The 26672-nt window shown below is 42.4% G+C and overlaps 1 protein-coding gene across 1 annotated transcript in view; it reads right to left on the reverse strand.

Annotated features, from left to right (window-relative positions):
- Positions 1-807: 807 nt before the first annotated feature.
- The window catches only part of LOC134535387 (endothelial transcription factor GATA-2-like), a 163145-nt gene continuing 137280 nt past the window's right edge, over positions 808-26672 (reverse strand). The window contains exons 4-8 of the mRNA XM_063374460.1: positions 18400-18545; positions 13853-13932; positions 4221-4385; positions 4027-4138; positions 808-957 (exon numbers count right to left, since the gene is read on the reverse strand). Of these exons, the coding sequence (XP_063230530.1) occupies positions 808-957; positions 4027-4138; positions 4221-4385; positions 13853-13932; positions 18400-18545 (653 nt within the window). The remainder of the gene's footprint in view (positions 958-4026; positions 4139-4220; positions 4386-13852; positions 13933-18399; positions 18546-26672) is intronic.

Below are 26672 nucleotides of genomic sequence, written 5' to 3' on the forward strand. Positions count from 1 at the left end.
TACTACTCGCTGTGCGAGTGGCGGAGAAGACACGTGGCGAGTGGCCCGCCCGTGTTCCAGGCATACAACACGCGAGGTACCGCTACAGTTGGAGTCACTGCAGTATTTAGCAGGCGAGGTAGTTGCTGTAGCAGCAGTTGCAGCGGTATAAACGGTAGCAGAAGTCAGGGAGCGTATACAGAATATCATTTAAGAGGGGAACATAACATCCAAGAGGTATAGGTATACCGTTAAAATTACAGACACAGCCCTTAATGGCGAGGAAACGAGAAAAAAAAAACCATCAAAATGGAATACGACACCCCGCATTAAGTCCATATCAAAAGTAGCCGAAATACGTGGGATTTTTTCACATAGCAAAGTCTTTGGTAACCTCACAAATGAAAGCTTGCGAAAAACAATACGCCGGTAGCCCTGCACCAAAAAAGGTTTTGAACATTGAACAGTTTCTGTCGTTATTTTTATTTAAGGACAGTTTCTAAAAACTTGTACTCGATACCTCCCTTTCATGACTTGATGTAAGCTTTTGGACATACGCCATTGCTAAGCGTATGTCCAAAAGCTTACATCAAGTCATGCACTCCCATTGCACAAATCTTTCAAAGACATTACGTACCTCCCTTTCATTCGTTGTTCTACCACAACAAATTTTGCCTTTATCTTCTTTGCTTGGAAATTATTTCTCTATTTTTTGGCGGAACTGATAGATTTTTTTTAAGGTTGGGGGGGGATAGAGAGAGAGAGAGAGAGATAGATTAATATCTCCATCCCAGCGTGCGTGCGCCCGTGGTAAGAACAGCAGTAGCATCAGTGGCCACCGGGCTTCTCCCCGCCCGGCAGGTAGGCAGCCCGCGACGCGCGCCGCGACCACCTGCTGCCTACCTCGGGGCCGACTCGGCGCAGGTGGCGCGCGGGGGGCGCTGGTTTGTCGCCCGTCAGCCGGCCGTTTGGCCCGGTCTTCCGCGCGCCCCTCCCGCGGCCACGAACAACAAAAAGAAAGAAAGCATTAGAATATGGTAAGAGTCGGAGCATGGCGGCCGCGCCGTATGCACATAATGAAGTGGCACCGCGGGGACAGTCGCTGCGGCTCGCAACTGGAGCCCCGGCCAGTCACGTCCGCGCAACCTTGCGGCCGGGACGGCTCTGCGGGCGACAGCAGATCACGTTTGAGGTCACGCCACCTACATTATCACAAGACCAGAGTTTGTCTGTGTCGTTCGCGTAGTTCTCAGAATTTCGGTAAATTTTTTTAAATATATATTTTTTAAAAACTTTATGCGCTTTTTCCAGAAATCTTACAACAAGAACGTATGGCCTTCGTTAAAACCAATAATGATCAAAAATATCAATTATACATACTTTTTATGAATTTAAATCAAATCCTCTGTTATGTCAATGTAGTGTAAGTACTTTCGGTTTGCTTTTTATTTGACGTAAGGTCTAATTATACAGCAAGACAAACAATGAAATCCAAAATCCCTCTCATATGTCTGAAATACAAAAGGGTAACATAGGTAACAAAGGTTCATCTTAGGTCACACAGCGGCACTATCAAAAAAGGTATTCCGCGCCCGACTTTTATAACGAGAAGAACGAAGCACGTTAACATCTTGTAGAAATAAAAAAAAAAGACAGTTCATTTGCCTGCAGTTCGATGACGGATTACCCCATAGCCGTGCATCTGCGTTCGTCTTCGTGCGGTGGCCCATTCCCGAAAAGCCTTCCCGCCTCTGCGCCACGAAGCGACGTCACACGATACTCGTCTGAGAGGCACCCCTGGCCTGAGACCTGAAGAGACCTGCAGAGACCTGCAGAGACCTGCAGAGACCTGCAGAGACCTGCAGAGACCTGCCCACGAAGGCACGGCAGGCTTAGGTACCACGAACACCAGGTCTCGGCGTCGCTCCGCTCTGAAGTGGACAGACGAAGCTGCGGGTGTGTGCTTGTAGTGGCAAAGCATTTCTTAAACCATTTCAGTCTCTTCCAGAACCGCTGTGTAGTTTGACTAAGGGCCTTCGCCTGACCACGAACACCGTTGAGCTCATATCCGACAATATAATAACTGCTTCCAAATGATCTCATTTGCATCTAAACTTGCATTCCACGTCGGATTAATTTAAGATGCATAGGGAAAGTTTACCATTCAAATGGACCAACAGGAAGCTCGATTCTTGCATATTTATTTTGTAGGAGAAGATGAACGAGAAACAAATATGAGATGTTATAATTTTCCAGCTGTAAAGCAGTATTAAGTCAAGATTTTCCATGATGTAAACCCATATATTAAAGACTTAGAAACAACGATTGAAAAGTTTCCTTCTTCCTGTGAATAATTTAAATCTGTAATTCATGCTGAAAAAAAACACAGTATAAGGTTACGCAGGCTGGTATAATGAATGCTCTAACAGATAATGATGTAGCTTTAAAGATGGCAAGTCAACAATTTTAAAAACGGGACATAATATTGGAAAGCCGTGGTAGCGCACTGCATTGCATTAGTGAAACTCATAAATCGTATGACGCCTTACAGTATCCTCTGCTATTTTTTCGTGGTGATGGATATTCCATCAATCTACTGCAACATGATCCGAACACAAACATTCCCTTTTAAAAAACTGTTTCCGCTGCAAGTTTTTATGCACGTACAATTAATGTTTAGAGACGGGGTGTTTAATCATCTCATCTATTTTCGATCCCTTTCTAAGCCAATTTTTATTTGACGAGTACGCCAAAATCTAGACTGAAAGACTCATTTATACAAACGAAACAACCAGTCAAAATTGCGCGCAGAAAACTATATACATCTAAAAGAAGGTGTGGGTAGAGATGAGTCTGGCCCTAATAATTTTGGTCGAATTATTCTATTGCCTTCTTTTACAAGTGGATACGAACGTACACAATAAGCTAGACATATGTGAGACTTTGGCCGCCTTGGTATCTTTAACATTCACATGTAATCCACGCTGGGAAAATATCGCTGGTCAAAAGTCGCATGATCGTCATGATTTGATTGCAAGGGTGTTCCGTTTGAAAATAAAAAAAAACATGGATGTACTGACTAAAGGAAATATATTCTGGGATATACGATGTATCATGTAGAATGGTAAAAACATGTAGGCCTATTCCACGTGTTTACATACTGCTCTGAATAATGATCATCCTCCACGCGTACGAAGTCGTGTTAGCAGGCTTTCACAGACATTGTCTTGAAGTAGCTTGGCTTCTGGGTTGTAGCCGTGTCCTTGGCGAATGATTCACCGACGTTTCGATCGACATTGCAATCTCGCCATCATCAGGGAGCAGTTACCTACTGTAGGTGGTACACGGCTACAACCCAGAAGCCAAGCTACAAAAGTTAGTCTTGCAATTTTTTTTTGTAGTCTACAAAAATTTGTAGGCGTATCAATCGCCCTTTCTAACACCTCCTAGACCCGCCCCTGCCCGGAACGACAGCCAACCAGCGGCGACGTGCGTCGTCGTGCTCGACGCGGGTCGTTTCCACAAAGCCGAAATACCACAACGCCGAACGTACAATAACGCCGAATGCCAAATTGACCGCAACGCCGACAGCTAGAAAACTGCTGTGTACCACAACGCCTTAAATACAGTAACGCCGAAAAATGTTGCAGCGGGGAGGGGGGGGCCACAGGAGCAAAATGAAAAAAAAAAAAAAAAACAACTGAATGAATTTGTGTGCTATCCTTACCCAACGTAACCTTTGTGGCAGTCCTGCAATGACATTTTTCGGGGTTAATGTATTTCGGCGTTGTGGTAATTCGGCGTTGTGGTACACAGCAGTTTTCTAGCTGTCGGCGTTGTGTGGTCAATTTGGCATTTCGGCGTTGTGGTGCGTCCCCGCTCGACGCCACTCCTGCTCGCGGCTCTCTCTCTCTCTGCTGCAGTCCAGAGACGGTCGGCGCCTGGACGTCTCCCGCGGGGGAGGGGGGGGGGAGGACTGTGGACGGTCGTCAGCAAGAGCGCGGATCTTGCGGCGCGACCACGTCAGCACGCGAGGAGCGTGGCTACTGGACCCGGGCCCGGGACCACCGCCGCCGGCAGGTTCGAGGCGTGGAGGCGGTGGGTCTGGCAGCGACACACCGCAGCTGCCTGCAGCCCGTGCCGACGTTGCAACCCCCGGCTGCGGAAGAGATCGTAAGCCAACGCGGGGACCAGGCTGTTAATGGTTCTTGCGCAAACAACGACGGGTCTCCGTGCCTGACCCCTCTGGTGTTCCGAGGAGAAAGCCACTGCTGAGGGATGCGAGGAACATCTCGATGACTCGATGACGCTTGAGGACCTGGGGGCAGATATCGTGGTAGCTACTGACGGCGCAGGGACCCAGGTCCATCCCCGGCGAGGACACCTCCCCCTCTCCCCCCTCCAACCTGGTGGGCCGGGGGCCACCGGTCGCCCCTGGGGTCGCCCCATGCACTCCCGCTACTTCAGCCGCGATGGTATCTCGCCGACGCCGCTAACAATAACAGCAGCGGTAGCCGGCCTGCGCCGAACTTGCGGGCTTATCGCCCCGACCATCTTGAAATGTAGGTTTTTCACGAGACGGGGCTTCACCGCTAAAAAGAAAAAAAGAAATAAAAAAGGAGAGGGCATATATATATATATAAAAAAAGGAACCGTAAAAAAGGGAGGGGTGGGGGGGGGGGGGGGAATAACTCATAACCCGCGAGCAGATGCTGTGGGAGAGAGTCTCCATTGTCGGCGTGACCCGTTCACCCTCGTTCACCCTCGTTCAGTTGGCTGACGTGGCGGCTCGAAACACGACCCTCCCCCTCCCCCAAACCCTGGCTCCGCCTCGCTTTGTTGCGCGTTTGTCTTTCACGCAAATACAGTCTTCCTTTGTGTTAACAAGTCGAGATGGCTTCTTCTGCAGGTAGCCCTAGAACCATTTTGGAGACTTCCCACTTCTCACACAAAACCAAGCACGTACTTACACTCTCGTCTTGGGAGTTTTTAATTCTTTTTTTTTTTCGTTGTGTTTCCGTACAGTGGTACAACTGCAATGCATCGTCCTGTCGGCGCAATTGATCGATCACAATCGCGTGTTATAGATATCGTGCGGCGATACAGGGGGTAGCCCCCCCGGTTAAAAAGTAAAAATAAAAACAAAACAATGGGAGGGCTCTTTAAACCCGGCCTTTTAGAAGCTACTGAAGCCCAATTCCAGCATTAATCAGCGTTTCGGTGTTTCATTAATTAATTTCTACTTACTTGACAGATTGTTATTTTTCACCCGCCTCTCCGCTGTCAACGGCATCTCCCCCTTCCCTCGTCGGACTCTCTCTCTCTCTCGGCGCTGGTTGCCGGGGCTGCCGCAGCACCGCGCCACCGGCGGAAGTGGGGATAGAGCCGCAGCGCGAAGAATGCGCTACGCAGATAGCGATCTGCATGGGTTCGAGTCCCCGGGCCAAAAGCAAGATGAATGCTCCCGGCCAAGGAAAAAAAAAAAAAAAAATAAACGAATGCTGGTGACAAATGCGCTGGCTCTACGAAAGGGTCCAAAAGAAAGGGCAAAAGGGGAGGGGAGGTACACGTCAGTTTAAAATGTCTCCTTCACTCCTCTTTATACTGAACACGCTCGCACGGCGTTCCAACCATTTAAAGCATCATTCAACTAGAATGGGTATTTTTTTTTAGACATGCTCAGTTCATGAAAAATATTCCAAAAATATCACAAATTGTTATCATTTGCCAACTTCAATTACGCTATAGTTTTCTCTTACTCATCTTTAATGTACAATATCTTGACCCGTTGACTTAATCATTTAGTATGTTTCTCAGCACTGAAACATGGTGGGTAATCCAGCTCAACATGACTTATTTTTGCTAACGTAACTCATTCGATCCTCAAGGAAAACAACTTTTTTTTTTTCTTTTAAATAATTCGACACGAAAGTAAAATTAATTACATTTCTGTGACATAAATTCCAGCTATATGATTATGCAGCCAGTAACAGTAGATTCCAAACTGTAAGTTTTCAACTAGGTACGCTTGTACTTCCCGACAATGCGAAATACACACTTTATTTATTCTTTTCGATTTCAAGAAAGTTAATTCACTTGAGCTGTGGGATCATCTATTCATCATGGCTCCTTTAATGTAAAACTAATACATAGATCGTTGCAGACTTCTCTGGCGTACAGATTACTTTAGTTCTTGTATTCTCCCCCCTCCCTTTTTTGAATCCTCGTACCCATGTGTGAGTGTGAATTCCCCCCCCCCCCCCCCCCCTTTTCCCCTTCCGACAATATATCCTGCTCACTCTGGTCTGGGTTGCAGTTCTACTGTAGCTGCCATTGAGTATGGTCCTGTTTTTTTTTTTTTTATGGTGTCGTGAGTGGGGCGCCGAACACGGGTTTTATCGAGAACGATCTAGACTTTGAAAAAGAACATACATATATTCACCAGTGATAAAGTGAAGTGTATATATAATAAGAAGATTTGTGAATAATTTGTTAATGTGAGTATCGTTGAAGAAGAATGGTTGTTTCTTTCTTGGTGGTTGGCGTAAAGCTGTCGTCCATTCATGAAAGAAATGGTCAGGTTTGCTTCGCACTGCGCATGCGCGGGGTGACCTAAGGGTCGAACTACCTCGCCTACCATCTTGTCACCGCGAATGTGATCCACTGACGTGTCAGCTCTGGTAACAAGCGCGAGTGCCAGACAGTTACCCTATTACCTCACTCTCTTGGGCTCTTGTGCACAGAGGCGGGAGATAACATGAACCGTTCACTTAAAGTATCAGTGTTAACCAATTTTTGACGTGACAACGTCTAATAAATCGATGAACGCCGGCTGCACGCACGAAAAAGTGTCCCGTTACGCACATTGTTCCGTTAGCGGTGTCCCGTTGCGCTCATTGTTCCGTTACTTTGTGTCCCGTTACGCTCATTGTTCCGTTACGCTGTCGGCGAGTGCAGTAATAATAGATTATGTTACAATTGACTAAAAAAATTATGGTGATTCATATAATTTATGATAGATATTTGATTACAGTTTATTTATATGAAAACTTGTTCATAATTATATTTAAACTTTATAGCTAAACGCCAGTTTTTAAAATTAATTACAAGTCATCTACACGTGAACTGTTTCGTCGACTGTTTATAAAGTGAAGTGACAAGTTAATGTGGTTTTCATTGCTTATTACAACAACAATTTCGGCAATAAAGGTTAATTATTCTTGCATTTTAAAAATCTGATCACTAATATAATTTCAAGTATTTATTGTTCTATTATTACAATAAAAATGATTCAATTTTATTCATAAAAGTATGCAATCATTTCATCAATGTTTTGTTATGACGTTGTCACTTTAAACTATCGTCCGTAAACCGACTTTACAGGCAACCAATTTTTTTTTCTTTCTGAATTTAATTTCAGCTTGTACCGTGTAAATTTATGTCTGGAAATTCATTTCAATCAACTTAAAATATCAGTTCTTGATTGCTGAGCTCGCTTCCGCGATGGCCTCTCTCGAGGACACACATCCGTATGTTTTAAATGTAATAACGGAAGCAGTTTAGTTCCTTTAGCTGCATGGGCAAGTCCCTTATGCTAGAGAAAAATTGAATTTCCTAATTAAGGGATTTTCATCTGACGCAGTCCTGATCTGTCAAGGGCCCCCACACACGGTCCGGGAATCATGTGAGGAATTACTGTGCATGCCTGGCTCAGAACATGTTCGGAGGAGTCTATGGCATCACATCAGATGATGCGTCGGCTGATGTTGGGTGTAAAGTTGCGACACGTGTCATTCAAAATATCCGCATTGTAGAAATAACTAAATTACTTTAAAAGGTTGAAGTAACAAAGTTACTTACTTTAAAAGACTGATCGGTGCGTAAACTTCAACATTTCCAGCTCACAACTTAGTTGTTTGTTTACATTTTCTGCCTCCTCCTGTCTCTACACACACTGTTAAAGATCTTCACCTTAAATTTACGAAGAATGCCGGCTACAAATTACTTCGTAAATGTACGATTATCTTCGTAAGTTTACTGTTGTTGAGTTCACTTACTTTCAAACATGAATCAACAATAACAATATTTTTACATTAACAAAGCATTTCAAAAACTTGTTAGGTCTACAGCAAAAATTTTTAATTTTCCTTTCGGCTACGTGTTTGTCTTGTTTACAACGAAAAACATAATTCGGAAGTCGAAATACGTTTTTATGAAGATACAGTTATTTGGGATTACGAAGAAATTTTTGTTTATTTGAGGATAATTCTTCGTAAAAAAAAAGTCCGTAAATTTACTGTTATTTCTAAAAGTGCGTACTCGTTACGTTATTTTTTTTTTCAAACAAAATGTCACTGACAGTTGGGTTTTTTATATACCTATATATTTCGACTAAACGCGCGTAGGCATTTTTTCTTTTTCTTTTTCTTTTTTCCTTCGATCATGGTGCTCGTCACTTTTCACCAGCCAAAGGCATGGTTCTGATTCGTACGTTTTAATAAACTCTTCCATTAACTGGACTGGACTGGCGTCGCAAGGTCTGCGCAGTACAGCACTGCGCAGGCTTAACTGATTATCGTTTTCCAATTCGTCTCCGGGGGCCTGTACAGTCGTTGACACTGCGCAGTTGCGCGCCGTAAACACTCAAGCGTGTATCTAATTTGGCCTGACCTGCGCAGTTTTCCTCCTCCGATTATTCTTAGAACATGATGTGTGGACACTCGTCTGATTGTTGTAACTATTTCTGCTGAGAGTAAGCGTGTCTTTGTCCGAGGATGTAAATGTTTCGCGCAGTGTAAAAAGATTTGAATGTTGGTCACGCACAATGATTTTAACACTAGTTTGTTCTATCTAATGTTAAGTGACTTATGCTTTTGGACTAGTATATTTTTTTTATTAAAAATATATCCACGTACATTTTTTTGCAACCTTAATTAAAGTTCAACACTAGGAGCTACTGCATTTGCGTTTAAATACGAACGTAACTCGTGTTATCATTTTTTCTGTGTGTTGTAATTGGAAGCACCAATTACCATTTCATTTTTCTGAACTGGCAAATGTGACAGCGAACCACGCTTCTCATGTTAAGTAATTTATTGTGCTGCTATCTTGGTTTACCTATACAAGAAAATATATAAGTTTTTTAAGATGTATTACGTTTATTAATTTCACTTTACTTCCTCACTTTGACGTAAGTAGACATACTCTGAACACGTCGTGTTGCTCTTAAAAGTCCGAGATGAGAAATTCACACAAGGATGTTTAAAAATAGAGGTTTTTGAAGTGATAATTCTTTAGGCTCGAAATAAAAAAAAATTATGAGAGTGAATTTTTACGATACGGGCGCACACGCAAGAAGATTTTCACAGAATTAAAAGAAGCTGCATACAAAATAAAATTATATATGTGCTCATAAATATTATTCTTTAGTTAATGATATTGAATACTGGTCTATATAATTTAAAACATATATGTATTGTGAATATTAGTGATAGAAATTGTATTTGTAAAATATTTCAAGTGTATTTTCAAATGTATATATATATATATATGGTTATGTTCCCGGATGTATAATTGATTTGCATAAATTATAAATTAATAAATAATAAAAAATTAGAATAAATATTCAGCATATATTCATTATTAATAAGAATTAATCTCAAATTTACTATATTAAATATTTAATTTTATACGCGTGTTTATATTAATGTTGAATACTCAAAATTTATTTATTAATTTCGTTGAATTATACTTTGCAAACAGTATTTACAATATCACACCAGTGCATTTATTATTTTTATTTATATTAATTATTTGAATGGAAAAATAAAGTTAGCTTTTTATTACACCAAGTAAGTATAAATTTTAACGCGCGTTCCTTACGTTTATACGCTCTAAGTCCTACGTCGTCAGAAATCAGACTTGATGTTATCTGGTCACGTCTGTCAGCTGTCATTGCGTACCCGGCGATTGGCAAGGAGCCAGCCTGGCATGTCACCGGCGTGAACTGACAGCACCGCAGACAGCTTGTTCTGGAGTTGTGAGTGACGTCTATTGCTGGACTGCTTCACGCGGCGTGCCGTCGTCGTCTGAACCTGTACCCGGTACCCGGTACCCAGTACCTGGTACCCAATACCCACTACCCGGTACCCACTAGCCAGTACCCGGTACCCAGTACCCGGTACCCACTACCCAGTACCCGGTACCCAGTACCCGGTACCCACTACCCGGTACCCACTACCTGGTACCCAATACCCAGTACCCAGTACCCAATACCCGAGGGTACTGCAGGGAAACACCAGCGCTGCGAAATTCCTCCCCCTCACCGCGCATCAATTCACAGCAACTATGTCTCCTCGTCTGTCTTGAATAATGCACGTGTCAGGGACGTGACACGAGAAAACTACGTGTGCAAATATGAATAAGAACAAAGTGGCTGATGCATACAGTCTATACACATAATAATAATATTTATTATACGCCAGATATTTTCGCACGTTTTTAATTCATAACTAGCCTGGCATGCGTTGAATGTCTCAGGATTTTTTTTTCCATCTTTGGAAATCGTTGCACCGTGTTTTATAATAGTTTTTAGTGTATTTTACAAATTATTGCTTGTTTGAAGACTATAAAATTGTGCCTTTTGATAGTAATTACGGTAGTATAAGTACATTATGAAAGAAAAATATCAATTCTAAACACCAACAGGAGAAACAATTTGTAGCAATCGGTCAAAATATTAATCACAAGGAATCCCGTTAATTGATTTCTATGGTCGATCAAAAATTTTTATTATTGTAAGGTATTAGAAACGTTGATGAAAAAAAAATTTGAAATCAAGAGGGCGTGTGTCTGATAAATTTTCTTAGAAGAGGGAAATGAATATAATCAGATGATATTATTGATAAAATACATGAAGAAACTGTATTTCCAAAAAAAAAAAAAACTAATTCCAAATTTAAATTTTAAAAATAGATTTTTGATACATTTAAAAACATGTTTTAAATTATAAAGTTGGTCTAAAAATTTTTGCTATTTGCATATATCTGGCAATAGAGACACTGAAACAAGGACACCACTAATAGCAGATGTTGTGCTTTGGAAACAGAGAGTAAATGCCCATTAAAATACAGACTGCAATCTAAGGACGAGACGCACTATAGTTCTCTGCCCGGAATAGCCTACTCATAGTCGGGTCACAGGCCATGCTACCTGAACCACCAATCAGACCCGACCCCAGGTGGTGAGCGATCAACAGCAGACCAGCGGGTTGATTACGAACACACCTTTTGCTATACAAGACCCGGTAAACGATAAAGGTAGTGGAGATACCCAGGGAAAAGAAGCTACGTGAGTACAATCTCTTTGACTACTGATGACGTGACATACTGTAACCTTCGAATGAAAACACGCATCTCGTATGGTATTTATAGCACCGTTGCTACGTCATATGAAGCGAATAAGAGGTTAGCGATTTAATTTAACAACGATAAGTCTATAAAATATTGTAAAATTCAATATCACTATTTTCTTGTGACGTAGTCGAGTGTGTCAAGGGGGCCAAACATATTTACAATGAAGTTAAAAGTAAACAATAATTGAAGTTAGGAACTATTTCTTAAGTATTTTTATCTATCATTTCATGCTTGCTATGTCAACCCCACGAGTATTGCAGCATTGACTATACAAATTAAATTTATTGCAGCTTATTAGTTTGCGTGTGATGGCAACATGAAAATTAAATCCAAAAAATTAAATAATAATGCTATCACTGAAACGAAAGTCATATTTTACTGACCGAATGATTTATTCAGCCAACCAACGTTTTAATTATTCATAGGTTGCTTGCACCCTTGCGACTTCGCCGATTCATACCGTGGTTCGCAAGTCTCGCGCATCGTCACTCCACGTGTGAAGGGGGGGTGCCTCCCATTTCAGGTCGTGATATTATATTCATATTAATCACTGATGAACTTTTAAGACTTTTTCAATTCTTTAACTTTCACGAAATGAAATATATGTACAGCGCATACTTTTCGCATAATTAGCTGCCAAAGTTACATTTTTAACTTTTTTGGGTTGTACAAATAAGGAGAATTTAATTTATTGCAGAAATGAAACTTTTTAGGCTTAACTGCAATGCCACTGGCTACTTCGTGACATGGTTTACATTTCTATCACAAAAACTCATTTCATGTTTCTTGGTTGTCAAAATCGTAACAAATTTTAGAATTCTGAAATGCCAGGTAAAATTAAATAATATTTTCTGAAAGAAATTCAAACCATTTCTTGAAGTAGCCAGTGGAATTGCAGTTAAACCTAAAATCTTTCAGTTCTGGAATAAATTAAATTCTCCTTATTTGTAGAACCCAAAAACGTTAAAAATGTAACTTTGGCAGCTAATTATGGAAAAAGTATGTGCTTTATATATATACTTTTCATTTCGTGAAAGTTAAATAATTGAAAAAGTCCAAAAGTGTGTTTGTAATTACTGTAAACATAATATCTTGACCTGAAATGGGAGGCACCCCCTTAAGGCGTCGGGTGTGGGTCGTTACCACTACGCCGAAATACCACAACGCCGAACCTACAATAACGCCGAATACCATAACGCCGAATGCCAAATTGACCGCAACGCCGACAGCTAGAAAACTGCTGTGTACCACAACGCCGAAAAATGTTGCTGCGGGGAGGGGGGCCACAGGAGCAAAATGAAAAACAACTGAATGAATTTGTGTGTTTCTTAAATGTAGGTATCTTAACGCCGAAATACCACAACCTAACCTAACCTAACCTAGGCTAGCCTAACCTAGCCTAGCCTAACCTAACCTAACCTTTGTGGCAGTCCTGCAATGACATTTTTTGGCGTTAATGTATTTTGGCGTTGAGGTAATTCGGCGTTGTGGTACACAGCAGTTTTCTAGCTGTGGGCGTTGCGGTCAATTTGGCATTTGGCGTTATGGTATTCGGCGTTATTGTACGTTCGGCGTTGTGGTATTTCGGCGTTGTGGTGCGTCCCCGTCGGGTGTTTCGGCGGGGAGTTGGGAACGCCGTACGCCTGCTCGAGTGTTCGCACGAGCGCGCAGGCGAGGCCTGGCTGGGTGCGGGCCAACGGCAGTTTGGCTGAGATTACTCGCCAGAGAAACAATTTTTTTTTTATATGCAACATCCTCTCTCTCGGTGTACTGCTTTTGGTAGGAGCAATTTCGTGAACGCGACGGAATTAAAAGGAACGGAAATCTGTTAACGGACGGTTCCTCTATCTCAAGTGGACGGCGCGAACCAAAAGTCCACAAATGCCAAAGAAAAACTTTATGGTATTATTCTTTTTATTGAATTTTAAACATTCTGGACCAAAGCCGGGGTTAGTATTTTTTTAAATTTTTTTTCTCGTTTTTATCGGAACTGTTTTTTTTTTTTTCGCTCTGCAAATCAAATGATTCGATAGTCGACGTAGTTTCTCAGGCAGCGAACTCTAGCGGCGGGTGCGGGAACTACGTGTGATCCGCGTCAAGGAATGTAGTTCGGCACTATTTTTTTAAAATAATTCCACGCGAGTTTCGTATTATGAAGGTATTCGCGACGCGAGGACACGTGAATTATTTGATCGTCACCGCCGCCACGTTTCCCGAACAAAGCCGTGTGAACACCGCATCGTTGTACGCCAGCGGCGGACACTTGGTTGCGGATTCATAGCGCCGTGCCGGTGAATAAAACACCGAAAAATTATTTGTTTGCCAGGACGGCGGCGGCGGGTGCGAGAGAGTGAAGGGGGGGGGGGGGCAGCGTGGTCCCTCGTGGGGGGGGGGGGGGGGGAAGTGGTGTTTGATAATCATGAGGCGAGCGCTGCCCGGCACGGCGGCTCGATACTCGCCGACAGCTCATGAGCCGCGCGATGATGTACGCTCGCGACTCCGCGCGGTTCTCGCTCTCTCTTCGCTCCCTCACGCCGGGCTGATGAGCGTGAGAGTTGAGGCTGGGCTCGCATTTCAAAAAATAAATAACAATAACGGTAACAGAAGGTCGTGTGCACAACAAACTGAACGGTCGTGTGCGTATGAGAGAGAGAGAGAGAGAGAGAGAGAGAGAGAGAGAGAGAGAGAGAGAGAGAGAGAGAGATCGTGCGCATAGAAGAGAAATGAATATACAGTAAGTGTCCATAAAAGAATACCCCGGTTATAAATTTGAATATCATCAACTGTTAAGAGTTTTAGAGTTTCGGTTCAAGGTCACAATTTGAGAATGACTCACAAACAATTTTGGATAAGCGCATGCGCGAGTAGGCCTACTGCTCGGTTGTTTTCTCGCTTGCAGCGCCATCTAGCGCAAAACCGGCGAATCTTCAGCGTAAACCACCCTTTTTTTTTGTGTTCTGCAATTTGCTAATGAGTGAATCTGCAATGTAATGCCTCCCCATTGGAATCTACGTCTGAAGTCCCTGACCGTTGGATTGGTCGTAGTTGTCGAGACGACAGAGCTTTTTTTTTTTCGCTGGCCTCCGCGTTCACCTGACATTAGGCCATTCGGGGCTTTTATAAAAGATCGTGTCTACGTTTCGCCACTACCTATCTAATGGTTTGCCAAGATTTGAGAAACAGGACTGAAGAGGACACCGCTTCCATTGCTCCGGACTTGTTGACCGGAAGTGTTGGGAGGATTGGACTTTAGGTTGAATGTGTGCCCTGAAACTAAAAGGGGGCGAGACGATATTATTTATCCCCCCCCCCCCCAGTAGTTAATTCCTCTGTAACAGCAGCGGTGTGTGAGCGCGGCCGACGTCTAGTTCACACGTCCGTCAGGCCCTGCGGCGCGCAGTGACAGCAAATACATCGGGGCAGCTACAGACATTTCGTGAGAAAACCTGGCGTTTTTTTTGTCACGTCAGCCCGATACACGGCAGACGGTATGCCCAGTATGAACTATGTATCTGTTTTAATAACTGTGGCACTGGTACCAACACTATGACAACAAAAAATAACTTTCTTTTCTCTCGGAAAAAAGTTTTTTTTTAATCGTTATACAGATTTAAAAAGACCTTAAAAGTTTTTTTGAAAATGTCCATTAGCCACAGATGGCAGCACCGTGTTGGAAATATATTACTGTTCCTTTGACTTCCGTCGCATGCGCGAATATTGCTCCCACCGAGAGCTAAGATGTTACACGTCAAAAAAATTCTACGTCGATGACGCCTCACGCAACTCGCCGCAGTTTCCACAATGTTGCGTCACGATAATTCTGATGATCACCATCCAGTAGCTTGGCTTCCGGGTTGCAGCCGCGTCCTAAGGCGAATAATTCACCCACCATTTCGGTCGACATTGCAGTCACCATCACCAGGGAGCAGTTACCTACTGTACACTGTCGACCAGAAACGTCCGTGTAATTATTCGCCTTAGGACGCGGCTACAGCCCAGAAGCCAAAGCTACTTCAGACAACGGCCGTGAAAGCCTGCGAACATTGTTAATCGCTATCCATCACTTCCTCGCGTAGGCAACGCCGTGCGGGCAAACAGCAGGACCGTCTGTCGGTGCCGGTTGTCACGTGATGCGCCGCGACGCCTGTGGCAAGGCGGCAGCCACCTGGCCTGGAGGCGTCGGCGGCCGTCACACCCGACGCCCGGTCGATAGTTTTGGACAGCGCCACACCCCTCCCACCCCCCGACGACCTAAACCCTTAGCCCCTGCGGCCATTACCGCGTCAATAAGTGATGAACTGTACACTCCGCTCCATCGACAACTGTGGCCCCCTCATCCTTAGTCCGCAGCGTGAAGGTGTAACGGACATTCGCTCTTCTCTTTCCTAAACCACAACTTCTGCCACTACAGCACTGTTGCCAGATATACCTAGTCCATAAAGTTACATAATTTTGTTATGTTTCCGAATAATTAAGTTTCTGTAAGATCATGAAACCTTTATGAAAGAAAAAAAAAGGGGGTTGTCTGTAAAGTCGGTTTACGGACGATAATTTCACGTGATAACGTCATAAGAAAACATTGATGAAAAATTGCATACTTTTTTAATTTTAAAATATTATTGACAGTTTTTTGCAAATTTAATTTAAATATATTGTTTAAATATAATCACGAACAATTAGTTAAAAAGCCCGCCTTGACCTGTTTGATATTATAGAAGATTTTCTCGCACGATGGTTGGTAGGTTCTTGCACGCTCGGTTCAGGCGGAACGTGACAATGAGTCATGCTTTTTTTTCGTGCGTGCAGCCGGCGTTCATCGATTTATAAGACGTTATCACGATATATATATATATATATATATAGCCGTAAAAGAAAATTTCAAATTGAAATTTAGATTGCATTTTCTTATTGTATTTCGTCTAAAGTATGATATAATTTTTACTGCTAAGGAGACAACCGAAAGTTGTCACCTCGGTTTTGAATTACTTTGTCAACAAACTTTTTTTTTTTTTTACATTTTAGCTCTGTGCAAGCATAGCACATTATTCCATGGAATGTCTGAAATTAAAAGTGACAGGCTGCTATCGTGAGAAACGATTGACATTTAGTGTTTTCAGTGTCAGCAGACACTATTTTATATTCTTAAAAAATCGAAAAAAATATTGAAATACAAAGTTATAACTTTATGTAATTTATGATAGCATACAAAATAAATCTTTTGGTGTAAATAAATCATATTATTAATCAGTGGAAGGCAACAAATCTATGACCGGCAACAGTGCGCGCCATTTTCTCTGTACTGCTTAATAAGAGGGAGACGCTCTATAGCTCCCCGGTCTGTACCCGGATGGGCTTGTTCCCACTACTTACATTCGTCCAGGGAATCGCAGCAATCACAGATGACAAGCGCAGTGACAAGCTGTAGTAGTGGCAACTATGGACTTATAAAAATTAGAACAGAAGAAAAATTCGAGCCAGGGAAAAGTGGTTAAATTTTTACTCCCCGCGAACGTTTTTTTTTATTTTACTGCAGAAGGCTTAAGTGCGAAACGGCTATTTGCTTGGTAGCCATGTTCGATAAGAATTAGTTTGACTAAAACACATACATAAAATTTAAAACAAAAATGTCAAAAATACGTCCAACTATTAATTTTGGTCAAATTAATAACCCAGTACGCGTTGTTTGAAGACACAGCGACATAAAATTCCTACTCGAAGTTTACAACGAAAATCATTTTGACCATATGTGATAAACTTATTAAGAAAATGAACAGGGTGTTTAGTTGAATAAAAAATCGTTTTATTAGACCTAATTATGCAAATTCGTTATTTTCGGCATTGTAGATTGCCTCTTTAGTGAATCCACGAGGGAGTTATTTAATGTGATTTTGCATGCCGTCACTGTGATAAACTTGGCAATTTAATTTAAAGTGAAACTTATATACTGTTGGGAGACCGATATATGTAAGTGTGGGATAATTTGTTTACATCAAGTGTAATAACTATTTTATTTAAAACAATCATTAACGTGGGGCTACTGTCTTTTGATTTGAATTTCAGGCAATTGTCTGAATCGTGTATGAATTGTGAGAATCTACGTTCCACACGCTGAAATATTTCAGTGATGACAAAGACTTATCGTTAACGGCAGAGAAACAGGTGAGTGCTGTATTCAACAAAACTAAATGTACAAACAAGCAGCGATAGGATCCATAATGGATGTTCTGATGCCTTTTGACGTCAAACAGTAACACGCCCCACAGAAGTACGGAAGGAGGGACCAGCAGAAAAAAAGGTCTGAATTATTTATGAATTGAGAAAGAATCTACGTTCTTTGAACTAACACTGAAATATTTTCGTGATGATAAAGATTTATGTTTTGGCAGTGAAATAGGTGACGGTCGTATCAAAAAAAAATTGGTTGTCTGTAAAGTCGGTTTACGGACGATAGTTTAACGTGACAACGTCATAACAAAACATTGATGAAATGATTGCATACTTTATGAAACAAATTTAATCATTTTTATTTTAATAATAAAAGAATAAATATTTGAAATTATACTAATAATCAGATTTTTAAAATGCAAGAATAATTAACCTTTATTGCCGAAATTGTTGTTGTAATAAGCAATGAAAACCACATTAACTTTTCACTTCACTTTATAAACAGTCAAGTGGAAGAGAGATAGATGCGGCGTAAGCGTACAATGAGCGTAACGGGACACAGCGTAACGGAACAATGAGCGTAACGGGACACTGCGTAACGGGACAATGTGCGTAACGGGACACTTTTTTCGTGCGTGCAGCCGGCGTTCATCGATTTATTAGACGTTGTCACGTCAAAAACCCAAACTAAATGTAAGACATGCAGGAATAGGATTCTTAAACGGGTGTGCTTGATACCAGCACAGCGCGCAACAGAACTGCGTCAAGGAGACAAGGGTAAGGGGGGGGGGGAATGGTGGAGCTGAACTACAGGGTGACCAGCAAGTACTTCGACACTCACCAGCCGTCGCTTGGGCTTGATGAGGGGCCGGTTCTGGCCGTTCATCTTGTAGTAGAGGCCGCAGGCGTTGCAGAGGTAGTGTCCCGTGCCGTCGCGACGCCACAGGGGCGTCGAAGTGGCGCCGCAGTTGACGCACTCGCGGCCCTCTGCAACACGGCGCCACCGCACCACTGCACCACCGCACCACTGCACCACCGCACCACCGCACCACTGGCCAGTCAACACCACCTTTTCCCCCCAACGATGGTGGTGGTACCGACTGAACATGCTTCTGTGGTGACGCTTTCACAACAGGAGATGTAATCTACTGAACACTTCATCTACTGGCAAAAATACATTGATATTACTAATATTAAAGAGACCTGCAAAATTCGCCGGTTCATTTCGTGATATGCTGCAATTCAAATTAATCATACCTTAGTGCTGCTTCTGCCATTGGTTCACTGTTAATCTGGAGTAATGAGGGCCAATTAGAGACCCTCGCTCAAAGAAGTGTCGAATCACAGACACACCCGGTCGAGACGACTCGCAAGTCAGCAGCCAATGAACAGGTGGCATTTGCCCGAGTGTGTAGAGTGTAGTAGAGTCTATCCTGTAGGTCACTGAATCCGCGAATTTTGCAGGTCTCTACTAATAATAAAAACAATCGGTGCTATTTTCATTTTTCAAATGCATGGCTTTATTTAAAAATTAAAATAACTATAGGAAACTGATAAAACACTATTTATAACTCAAATATAGAGTTGTTTTCTTTCTTTCGAAATTGTTGTCTGTTTGTTTCATCATCACTTAAACACTGCATACAGAAATGCATATGTCGATAAAACACGTTTTGCTGGTGAGTTCTTCTGCTAACTTGAACATTTGGCTGTACCTACATCAAAATGGAATTCCTCTGAGGTGGTGAAAATGGAAACAAAAATTAATGTTATTTTTTTATAAAAAATAATATCTCAGAAAGTAATCAAGCGGATTTGAAATGTTTGGGGCGAATTACACAAATGAAAATTAAAAATCTTTGGACCATTTTTCTTAAATTACTCTTCGAAAAGGTTTAATGGTGATTGTTTTAGTTTTATAGAGAAAAATTCTTACATCCGAACCTTTCAAAACGAAAGGTAAGAAACTAAGCATGACTAACATACCCAAAATATAACCTATTCTATGTTCTATCAATTATGCATGTATTTTTCTAAAGAGATGTAAAAGGCGTGTTTTTGGTTTTATGTAAGCTCAAATTTAATCGGTATCTACTGGAGTATGAAATAATATATATTTGCCATTAGAGATATAAAATGTAAATAATAAATAAAAATTGAAAATACATATTTTAATTTTACCCATGAGGAGGTAAAATAAGGATATATTTGATATTATTAGGGCAACGAGTTATCGCCTAATGAAAAAAGTACCTAAGTTAGAATTTTGAAACGTTTTCACGTCTGACGGCTAGTTATCCATCTGTATCCTTTCATAATCTCTAATTATTGAGGTGTTTATTACTATTATTATTACTCTACGATGCGAGCCTGATAGTTATCTAGTGCCTTCGTTTTAGCTTTAAAAAACCCGCTGACAATAGATTTTTTCCAGTGATATTTAGTCTGCTCTAAGGTGAAAGATGTAATGTTAATTTTTTTTCAACTTATCACAGTTAAATTAAAGCTACTGAATTAGTCATGAACCTATGTAAAACAGAAATACATATATAAAGTTTGTTTGGAAAATTCACCAAAATATTTAAAGAAGTAGTAACTGTTTATGAAAAGTGATGGAAACTACTTGCAGTGATTTTAACATTGAAAAATCATTTGAGAAATCCCGTTGTTGCAAAATAATGAAAATATTTCTTAAATAAACTATTTTCCCGTGAATGGTGTACTACAGAGTTCTCCATCATATGAACAAGCTGTGCTTCTACATAGGAAACATTTTTTTTGTACTTTTACAAATTATTCCTTTGGAAACTAGTTGTCAACAAATAATTTTTAATACTACAAAATAACTATTCTAAATTTGTAGAACACATTAATCAAATGCGTTTATTTATTTATTTATTTTTTTAGGAATACTGAATATTACTTGTAGCGCTTTCGAAAACTGGTGCATAAAAATTAAATTTTGAAAATGTCTTATACAATTTTTTTTTAAAACGGATAATTTAATCTTATGTTAGTAATTTTACTTTATTTTGTTTTATTATTCTTATTAATCAGTTAAAAATGGAAAGCTATTCTGAGAACGGTTTACAAATAAATTTAACTAATTTGGGAACTGGGAAGACTCAGTAGTAATGTGGGGGAAAAAATTTAAACTGCACAGTAGATGTTTTGTAAATGTACAGATTTACAAATATCTGTAATTTATAATGATAATTTCAATTCCATTTACACAAAAAAAAATTACAGTGTAATGTGATGGGTTCTCCTGACAAGTATAGCCTGTGAACGCAACAGCCCTCGCTGATGCAGATGCGACGCTGACTCCTGGGGGGAGCTCGGAGCGGCGATCTGTAGTACTCGCTCGCGGCTAAGCGCGCGGAGACAGGCTGCGCAGAAGTCTCTGGGACTGCGTAAAAGTCACCGGTACTGCACTCTGGTCTCTGGTAGTGCTCATGACTCTGGTACTGCGCAGAAGTGTCTGGGACAGCGCAGAAGCCACTGGTTTTGCACTCTGGACTCTGGTACTGCACTCTGGTCTCTGTTACTGCGCAGAAGTGTCTGGGACAGCGCAGAAGCCACTGGTTTTGCACTCTGGACTCTGGTACTGCACTCTGGTCTCTGTTACTGCGCAGAAGTCTCTGGGACTGCGTAAAAGCCACTGGTACTGCACATTGGTCTCTGGGACTGCGCAGAAGTCACTGGTATTGCACTCTGGACTCTGGTACTGCACAGAAGTCTCTGGGACTACGCAGAAGTCACTGGTATTGCACTCTGGTCTCTGTTACTGCGCAGAAGTGTCTGGGACAGCGCAGAAGCCACTGGTTTTGCACTCTGGACTCTGGTACTGCACTCTGGTCTCTGTTACTGCGCAGAAGTCTCTGGGACTGCGTAAAAGTCACCGGTACTGCACTCTGGTCTCTGGTAGTGCTCATGACTCTGGTACTGCGCAGAAGTGTCTGGGACAGCGCAGAAGCCACTGGTTTTGCACTCTGGACTCTGGTACTGCACTCTGGTCTCTGTTACTGCGCAGAAGTGTCTGGGACAGCGCAGAAGCCACTGGTTTTGCACTCTGGACTCTGGTACTGCACTCTGGTCTCTGTTACTGCGCAGAAGTCTCTGGGACTGCGTAAAAGCCACTGGTACTGCACATTGGTCTCTGGGACTGCGCAGAAGTCACTGGTATTGCACTCTGGACTCTGGTACTGCACAGAAGTCTCTGGGACTACGCAGAAGTCACTGGTATTGCACTCTGGTCTCTGTTACTGCGCAGAAGTGTCTGGGACAGCGCAGAAGCCACTGGTTTTGCACTCTGGACTCTGGTACTGCACTCTGGTCTCTGTTACTGCGCAGAAGTCTCTGGGACTGCGTAAAAGCCACTGGTACTGCACATTGGTCTCTGGGACTACGCAGAAGTCACTGGTATTGCACTCTGGACTCTGGTACTGCCCAGAAGTGTCTGGGACAGTGTAGAAGCCACTGGTACTGCACTCTGGACTCTGGTACTGGGGGGAGCTCGGCGCCACCATCTGTAGTGCTCGCTCGCGCCCAAGCGCGCGGAGACAGGCTGGCCGCCCGGCTCTGGAAACGAACCCAAGGCCGGCTGCGCGCAGGACCTTGGCTGCAGCCAATCACAGCACCGCACGCCTCGCGAGGCCGCGACACGCCCGCGCCTGCCCCCTAGCCGGACCGCGACTCCGCCACTGCGCTCTGTGCGTCTCGCTTAGCGCGCTTTTGCGAGCGGTCTTATAAAGGTTCCTGCAATGTGGAACATTGTACCAGAGGTCTGTGCCTGTACTAGAGCCAAGAGTGCAGTACCAGTGGCTTCTGCGCAGTACCGGAGGCCTGAGCACTACCAGAGACCAGAGTGCAGTCGCAGACACTTCTGCGCAGTACCAGAGACCAGAGTGCAGTACCAGTGGCTTCTACACTGTCCCAGACACTTCTGCGCAGTACCAGAGACCATAGTGCAGTACCAGTGGCTTTTACGCAGTCCCAGAGACTTCTGCGCAGTACCAGAGATCAGAGTGCAGTACCAGTGGCTTCTGCGCAGTATCAGAGGCCTGATCACTACCAGAGACCATAGTGCAGTCGCAGACACTTCTGCGCAGTACCAGAGATCAGAGTGCAGTACCAGTGGCTTCTACGCTGTCCCAGAGACATCTGCGCAGTACCAGAGGCCTGAGCACTACCATAGACCAGAGTGAAGTACCAGTGGCTTCTACACTGTCCCAGACACTTCTGCGCAGTACCAGAGTCATGCGCACTATCAGAGACCAGAGTGCAGTACCAGTGGCTTTTACGCTGTCCCAGAGACTTCTGCGCATTACCAAAGTCATGAGCACTACCAGAGACCAGACTGCAGTCAGTACCAGTGGCTTCTACACTGTCCCAGAGATCAGAGTACGATACCAGTGGCTTCTACGCTGTCACATAGACTTCTGCGCAGTACCAGAGGCCTGAGAGCAGTACCAGGGGTCTGTGCGGTGTACCAGATGCCTGATCGCGCACCAGAGGCGCGCTGCCAGCGGGTCACAGCGGGCCGCAAGACGACCTATTTCCCGTGTAATTGTCAGTGGACACGATGTTGTACCCTGGAAAACGGTAGTGGGGGGAGGGGAGGCTGTCGCGCTAAGCGGCCTCAAAAGTCTTGGAACACAACAATCGCGCCGCGGGGTATTCGAATAATTGCCAATCACGTTTCCAATAAAACCACCATGCTAATCGCGGGAGGCCGCCAAGGAGCAAGAACCAGGCTGTATCTGCTTCCTGCTACACTTGCAAATGTACACATATAATATACGCATAGGCCTATATTAAATCTGTAACGGATTCGTGTTTTTCCTTATTGTAAATTTTTAATATAACAGCTGTATATTCTGTAGTAAGAAGTGATAGAGACCAGAAACACAATTTAAAATACAAAATGAAATTAGCAAAGTTTCAAATCGATGTGACAGAAGTATATTAAAATCAACTTTAAGATTATATTACATATTTACAAATAAGACTAAGAAAAGTGTGTTAATAAAACAAACTTATATTATATAAAACTAAAAAAAAACCAAACCGCTTTTATCGTGAATGAACTAAAAATTGAAAATAAAATTAAAATTTAAGGTTTTTTGTCCAACAGCCAATTAATGCACCATACCTCTGTATAATTATTAAAAAGACGTGGGGTGCTTGATATCAGTAATAACAATATGATTTTAAGTATAATTTCCATCACTAATTTTAGGATATAGTCAATACCAAATTTTTAGGATATAGTCAATTCGAAAATGTTAGGATATGGAAATTACGAAAATGAATATATGAACTTAATAGCGAAAATGAACTTAAAATTAGTAATAGGGTGTTTCGGGGGCAAACATCAGTAGTATTTGCAAGGGAGGCTCGAGGAAATTTAATGACAGGGGGAGGGGGGAGGGGGGTCCCGAGAATTTGGCCCGTGGAGCTAACCGACACGTCAATCTGGATGCGGTGCTCGTATGCTGTACACGGTCCATATTTTGACCTACATGCATGCAATAAGAATAATACTTTAAAATATAAAGACATTTTTCATAAGACATAATTTTGACATCAAACACGTTTCAAAGTCACGCTTTTGCAACTTCTTCAGACAGGCCCCCTTTCAGTGAGGGGCTTCTTAATTCTACGACCCCCCCCCCCCTTCCCGATCTAAGCCTAGGTTGTGCTTGATATTTTTAATTTTACATCACTAATTTTAGGATATAGTCATTACGAAAATGAAAGAAGATAGCACTCCACGATTTTAACTATACAGAGTTGTGATGCATTATTTGACTATAGGAAAAAAACTTAAATTTAAATTTTATTTATTAATTTTTAGTTCATTCAACGATAAAAGCTGGTTTATTTAGATTTTTTAAAACTAATAGTTTATTATTTTTTCTTTTTAGTCTCATAATAAAATAAAAATACTGTATATGAGTAATAGAAATTAATTAAAAATACTAAATATGAGTGATATAAGAATTTATTTGTTACAATGAAACTTAAAATTGGTCATTAATGTTCACGTAATCTAGTCATTTCAGCTAATACGTCAACATTACATGGAACTTTTCTTGTTATCTTAGAGCAATGAAGTTCTACTTTAACATCCAGTGACTTTACACGACTAAGAGCTACATAAGCCTGTCCAACAGCAAAGAGACGCGATCCCAAATAAACAACTGCATATTCTACAGTGCAGCCTTGCATTTTATGCACGGTAGATGCCAAACTCAGTATTCAGCAATACCATGGCTCTATTTGGCTGGAAATTGAATGGCTATTGGTTTAATTGTATGTACACCATCTGTGCCGAAATCAACACGGACTAATGGAATTTCCGCTTTATACACTTGATCACACCGGAAGAGTGGCCAGATAATTTCAGATATAGTACCCATATTACCATTAACGAACCCCGGGCACATTTTCCACCATAACCCGACCTTGAAGAAAACTCTAAATCAAAATAAATATAATTTTAAAAAATTCAAAATTTATGGGCATTACGCCCCCCGCTTAAATGGACACATTTTCCATCATAACCCCACCTTTTGGATCGGAAACACTCCACATCGAAAAAGCATTTAATTTTTAAAATTATCGAAATTTTTGGTTTTAAACCTCCCCCCCCCCCCCCCCCCCCGGGGGTAACATTCGATCCCGGGGCAAACTCTCATCATGCCCCGACCTCAAGGATACACAAAAAGCATGTTTATTGCCCATAGCTTTAAATAAGGTTTTTTTGACCCTCCGACCCCCCACTCTAAGGTCTTAGGTTATCAAAATATTGTATTGTCAGTGGTTTTATATGTATGCAAAATTTCAACATATTCGGACGTTGAAAAGTAGGTAAAAATTGAATGGAAATATTTTATTACATAGTCCATTCATTCATACCTACAGATACAGCTAATAAAAGCGTGATAAAACGTTTTCTGCCTGTTAATTTGTTACAATATCAGGCAAAAATTTCTACACCCCTGACTAGGCAGAACCCTGAAGGAGCGCGTCTAGTCGGGGTGTATCTGTGTTAGTGAGGCGGGATGATAAGCGCGATGCTCGCTGGTGTTTCCAGCGCGGTATCGCCTCTAAGCGCAAGGCTATGAACTGACGCGCAGTCTTCCCGTCGTCCATTGGACAACTGTGAAATTTGAAGCGGTGACTGTAACATTGTATGGCATAGAATTGAAGGTAAATGTGTGATGCAAGTGCCTTAAGTGCTTTCAAGCATCTGTACCGGTTGTTTTACGCCTAAAAATTGCACTGAAAACACGCATTTTAAGAGTTTAAAAAACTTAATCCAAAATGAAAATTTACTTTTTGGCCCTCAGCGAATTCTTAAAATGCTTTTCTTAAGAAGACCCCACTCGGATTACCTAGAGTAGTTTTTAAATCGCGTAGTTTTTTTTTTTTTTTTAATTCCTGGATTTCTGCGCGCCGCGCGTGTGTCCGGGTGGGGAGGGGCCTTAAAAGCTGCCGGGATCTCAACGCGCTCTGAAAGCGCGCGCAGCAACGAGCACACCCGCCGGGTTCTTGCACCGCGGCGGCGCGCGGCCCCGAAACGAGTTTTCGCCTTACGACAGCGGGGCGAGCTGTTACCCGGCCTACACCCACCTCTCGCAAGGCCAGTGCGCTGACCACGCCGCTAGCCGCCGGGAACAACGGGCGCAGTGGTCAGCGCACCCGCACTCCCGTTCTGGGAGCCGTCAGACGACAAGCCGGCAGACCGAGAAGTAGTTCCACCGAAATGTCGAAGACGGTTTTTTATTTTTCATTTTTTTTTTCTCCCCCCGGTTGGATGTCGATCTACTGCCCGTCGGTCAGCTCCTTTTTTTTTTTTGCCTCCAGGGCGAAGAGAGTAAAGACCTTATTCCGAGCGAGATAAAAAATCTCGCGTTGTCGTTCACGCGAGGGTTCGACTCCCGAGCGAGAGAGTGGCCTTCCGCTCTCGAGAGGATTATGGAGAAGCCTAATATGCACATCGAGTTCCGTCCCTGCCCGAAACCACGCCCGAATATTCACCTTCGGCCAACCTGGGGATTTGTTTTATTTTTGCGCAGGAAAAAAATGAATTGAAATATTAAAAGT

The sequence above is a fragment of the Bacillus rossius genome, chromosome 8 (genome assembly GCF_032445375.1).
Source record: "Bacillus rossius redtenbacheri isolate Brsri chromosome 8, Brsri_v3, whole genome shotgun sequence".
In the NCBI taxonomy this organism is placed as follows: domain Eukaryota; kingdom Metazoa; phylum Arthropoda; class Insecta; order Phasmatodea; family Bacillidae; genus Bacillus; species Bacillus rossius.